The following is a 4,792-nucleotide window of genomic DNA, read 5'->3' as shown; positions in this document are numbered from 1 at the left end:
AACACATATATCTCGCACCGTGTATGTATACGTGGGCGCGCGCGTATGACCGATAACCGTGTGTGCGCGGCGAGCGAGTGGGTGTATGAGCGCGAGCGCGCGTTTGAACGGTGGGACGCGGCGACGGGCGGGTTGTACTTTCGGTATATACGGTGGTGTTATCGGGGAGCGACGGGGTGTGTGGAGGTTCGTGGAAGAGAAGTGGAGCAGGATGAGGGGGATCGGCCTAGAGACGAGGTCCTGCCTTCGCTAGGACATTGTTACTCGTGGTAGAGCGTCACGACGAAACCCAGCCGCTTCCAGCTCGTTCCACCCGCGGAGGTCACCCCCGCCTATCTTCTCGCCGATGTCGGTTCCCCGGTGGAGGACCCGCGAAGGTCCTCACCAGAAGGATCCCTTCTCCAGCCGCGGCAGCTGCCTCTCAGTCACGTGTCTGGCCGCGCGACATCGTGCACGAGCGCCCTTGGCGATTATCACCACCTCCTCCACCCGCTCCTCCGCCAGCGCGGCATCGATTCACCTGCGTGCGTGCGTGCAGCAGCGGTCGGCCTAATCGCGAGGTCCCCTCCGAACCTTCCTTCCTCGCACGGAACTCGACGAGCGCGCGCGCTCTTTCGGGCGGCGGCGTCGAGGCGAAGTCGCGCGCGGCCGGTCTCTCTCTTCCTCGGCGCGCGAGTAATCCCGGGGACGACGAATCCCCGAAACTCGCGCGCGACCTTCAGCCTCGACCTTCGCGATCGATGGGCGAGTCGGCCGCTGCGAGAGCGTGCGTCTCCTCCGTCAACGCGTGCTGGCGATCGCCGCGCGCTGTCACTCGCGGCGCGTCACTCCTCGTTCGTACACACGTTCGTCGACGTCGATAAGCGGAGAAGACTCCCGCGTCACTTCCGCGACGTGACTCCTCCTGACGAAGCACTCGCGCGACTTTTTCAGCCGCCGCGTCTTCCTCGTTACGATGTCGGCCGTCGACGGTCGCCCATGTCGGAGAGAGAGGAGAGCGCGACGTGTGCGCGTGAATGTACGTGCACCACGTTCACGAGCCTCGGTCGGAGCCACACGACGCGACGAGCGGACACCGCGCGACACACGATTTCACCAGGTCGCTCGTCGCTGCCGATCGCGGAACCCTGAAGAACGCGTAGCGCGCCGCGAGGGAGTACACCGAGGTGCCGCTTGCCTGGCGATGCTGCGCGGCGCCATGACAGTGTTGCCTTCTCCACCGCCGTCCCCACCTAAACAACCCCCCACTGTCGCCGCACCCTCCTACCCGTGCCGTCAGCAACCCCTCGCTACCCCCCTGGTGTCTACTCCGCGCCCGCTCCCGACACCGCCGCTTCCACCGCGACGACGCTCTCCACGCCACCCCGCGGAACCCCTATCGCCCCTCTCGGCGGACCACCCTGCTTCGGCCCCACCAACGCGCAATATTGATCGGGCGGAAGGGCGGCATCCAGGAGCGTGACGACTTACCGAGAGCGCCCCGGGGCGATCCCCCCACCTCCTCCGCTCCTTTTTCTGTTTTCTCGGCTTGCTCTCACGGCTTTTTCAGCTCGTCCCTGCGTACCGATCATTCTGCGAAATGTTTTCCCGAGGGACGCTCTTCGGTTAATACTTCCCGTTCCTCGGGGCGAGGGGGAGGGGCCGCTCATTCTCTACGGAGATAAGGTAATGGGAGCCGTGAAGACGCGACGTGACGCGCGGGTGGAGGAGGGAGTGATATCTCGGAAGCCGCACGTGGAGCGCCGCGTGCGGATGAAACCCGAAATTTTGTAGTTACGGATTTATGAAACGGAAGTGTGCAGCTTTCGCCGGCCAAATGAAAGCGTATCCTTCCCGAACGCGCCGTCGCGCCTGCTAATTGCGTTCGGCCGGACGTTTCCGCGAGGCGGAATATTCGGCCGATAATTTTATCGATCGCGCCTGACAAACGTCACGCGGACAAAGCGTTTAAAATAGAAATTTTGCGGAAAATATTAATTTCCCTCTCTCTCTCGCGCGCGCACGCGGAAGGCCGGCTAAATGTATTCTCCGATGATTTTAAATAAACCTCCACCGCGCTTCGACCGCGCGCGTAATAATTCAGCGAGCGCGTGTGCGCCGTAATTAATTATTTTAAGCTCTAATTACTTCGGGACCACTTCAAAGTCACGCGGCCTGCTCCAAATGACTTCGTCTGTCGTTGATAACTTCGCATTTTCGATTTACGCCAATTTGGGCGCGGAGAAAACTCGTTACAGAGTTGAGTTTGCACACGCCGCCGAATAGGGGGACTTGGGGTTTGTCTTTTAAAACCAATGGCTCCTCTCTCGGCGGGAGGAAACTATGTTTCGTCTCGGGATGACGCTCAGTTTTACGGGAAACCGCCCCCGTCCCGCCATCGACTGCGATGATTAAAGGGCGGAATTAAAAATCACCGTTTCAGCGACTTTGGGAAAACTCACGGGCCGTAAAAACATATTATTCTCCAGCTTTCGCCGCGACGGACGTACGGCGATAAAAATGATCGGAGGCACTTCGCGGGAGCGCGAGCGTTCCGCCGTGTTATCTTCGCCGGGAGATCGGAAACTTGTTCGGGAAGCAAGGGTCGCTGTGAATCCCGAGGCGAGAGAGGGAGAGAGAGAGAGAATAGGCGCTCTCCCGAGTGTAGTGGTGTCGCGGTCATAATTCGACGTCGATCGAAGACACGGAAGCGAAACGGGGCCCGCGAGCGCAAAAATACGACGTACCTGCTTTACATCCCGAGCGATTCGCGCCGCGTCGCGCCGGCGAGCACGACGAGCGAGATACAATTTTTAAGTTTTCATAACTTCGACATCTGCCGCTCGCGGCGTCTCCCTCTCGCAAGAGCCCGAGAAGTAAACAAACATTTGCATAATTTCCTCACCTCGAGTGTATATTATTTTCTACGACTTCGCCGAAGCGTCGGGCGGGTACCCGTCGAGGAGGGGAAACGACGGCCGGGGGGAAGGAGGAGGAGAGTCCGCGCCAAGAGCGCGGCGCTAAATTTAATTAAGCACGCACGAGACTTCGCCCGCCAAAAGCCGAGTATGGCTCCTTTCTTAATTTATTCATCCTCGGTGGGAGCACCAACGTCGGCGCCGACGGACGTAATTTCGCGAATCTTTCAGGAAGGCTGCCCCATTCAGGCAGCTGGGCGCGATAACGTCGTCGCCGCCGTCGGTGCGCCGTCGTCGTCGTCGTCGTCGTCATCGTCAAATAGAACACTCTAAAATTTTTATACGTCCGCGTACGAGCGCCGTAATTTCGTGTTTACGCTTCGTTTATACCAGACGCGAGCGGCCCGTCGGGATTTCAAGTCAAACGATACTCGTCTCTTAATTGAACGTACGATTTAATAGCCGATTTAATTACACATACGTGACCGCAAAGCGCGAAGAACGCGTGAGGACTCGATCCCCTGTGACAGTGAAGTACCGGAATTAAGATTAGTACGTATATGAAATACGCGTCGGACACTGATAACATGGCCACGTGACTCGTCGCGCTGTCAAAGGAACTGTTAGACAAAATTTCACGGTACGACCTTGCAAAAATATTAATAGGCATCGTCCGATGAGGGAAGGGGGGGAGGGAGGGAGGAAGATCAAGGGATCTCGGGACGCTCGAAGCAACAGCTTTGCGTGTTTTCCGTAGGAATTGATTTAAATGAAAAACGGGCCTTATTAACTGCCTTATTGGCCTCGCTTCGAGCGAGATGCGTATTATGCGACGGACAAAATTCCGTTTGCTTTGATCTCGGTCGGTTATAACGAAGCAGTCTCGGGTCGTTCTTTACCCCAAAGGAGTGAACTGAAATGTTCACTGGGCGTTAGGAACAAATCCATGAAGGACGCGACACTAACTCGGAAGCCAAATTAGCAAGACACTCCGGATCCACAATAGGTATGGTGAGCTTTCAGAATTTTGCTCTAAGCATTAAATTGTTACGTAATTTCTAGCGAAAAGCACGGAGAAAAATAATTATGCTGCTGTAGCGAAACCACATCGTTGTACTACTACCACCACTACTGTATGTTCGTTGCGACAAAGATAAAAATTTAGTTGACACAGCCAAATTAGCAAATTATTCGTAATTAGAGCAGGAACAGTTTTTGCTATCCAAATAGATAAATATACCGCCGAGTGAATTTGTCATCGGGACACGTTAATTTGTTGTTAGAACAAAATTGTGTATTCCTACGTTTTCCAATTTCTTCTTACGGCAAAATAAAAAATTTGTATATCCAGCGAGTGATAATTAGTACTCTCGACAAATCGTTCTGCTGTCCACATAGTAATTGACGGGTTTTGCTGCAACGGCATGAAATTTGCCAGCAAATTATTTATCTCCCTTCGGCACTATCAGACGCCGAAATTCCTGAGATTTAAGCATTTGTCAGAAATTACGTTCCGGACTCAAATATTAGGGGCACACCCATAAGTAATGTCGCGTTTTGATACTTGTACAAAATTTTACTTTATTTAACATTTCATATACATTAATCGAGCAAAGCGATGTTCAGTCTGTCCAGCTGTGTACGATAATATTCAGCAGTTATGGTTTCACTGAGATTCAAAACTTCATAGCGGATATTTATTCAACCTGAAGAATAACGACATTGCTTATGGATTACCCCTGATATTTCTCCACGCCTCGAAAGTCTAAAGAAATAACTATCAGGAAATAACGAAGGAAATTAGCATTGCGAGATGATCGGAATGGATCCGGCTGTTTTGATCACGACGCGCATCGAGTTCCTCGGATCGCCGCGGAATATTTTCGTAAAATTTC

At 54.0% G+C, this 4,792-nt stretch overlaps 1 protein-coding gene across 10 annotated transcripts in view; it reads right to left on the bottom strand.

Annotated features, from left to right (window-relative positions):
• Positions 1-6: 6 nt before the first annotated feature.
• Positions 7-4,792, bottom strand: part of LOC106741127 — a 197,703-nt gene continuing 192,917 nt past the window's right edge. For 2 of the 10 annotated variants that reach the window (XM_014612809.1, XM_014612807.1), the window contains exon 6: positions 7-1,186. In XM_014612809.1, the coding sequence (XP_014468295.1) occupies positions 951-1,186 (236 nt within the window). In that variant the 3' untranslated portion in view covers positions 7-950. Of the gene's footprint in view, positions 3,000-4,792 lie in introns of all 10 variants that reach the window. The other 8 variants (XM_014612808.1, XM_014612811.1, XM_014612813.1 and 5 more) reach the window with 8 other exon arrangements.

This window comes from Dinoponera quadriceps, unplaced genomic scaffold (assembly GCF_001313825.1).
Source record: "Dinoponera quadriceps isolate SergipeBrazil2010 unplaced genomic scaffold, ASM131382v1 scaffold555, whole genome shotgun sequence".
Lineage (NCBI taxonomy): Eukaryota > Metazoa > Arthropoda > Insecta > Hymenoptera > Formicidae > Dinoponera > Dinoponera quadriceps.
The sequence above is the reverse complement of the archived record's forward strand: the minus strand, read 5'-3'. Positions and strand labels throughout refer to the sequence as shown.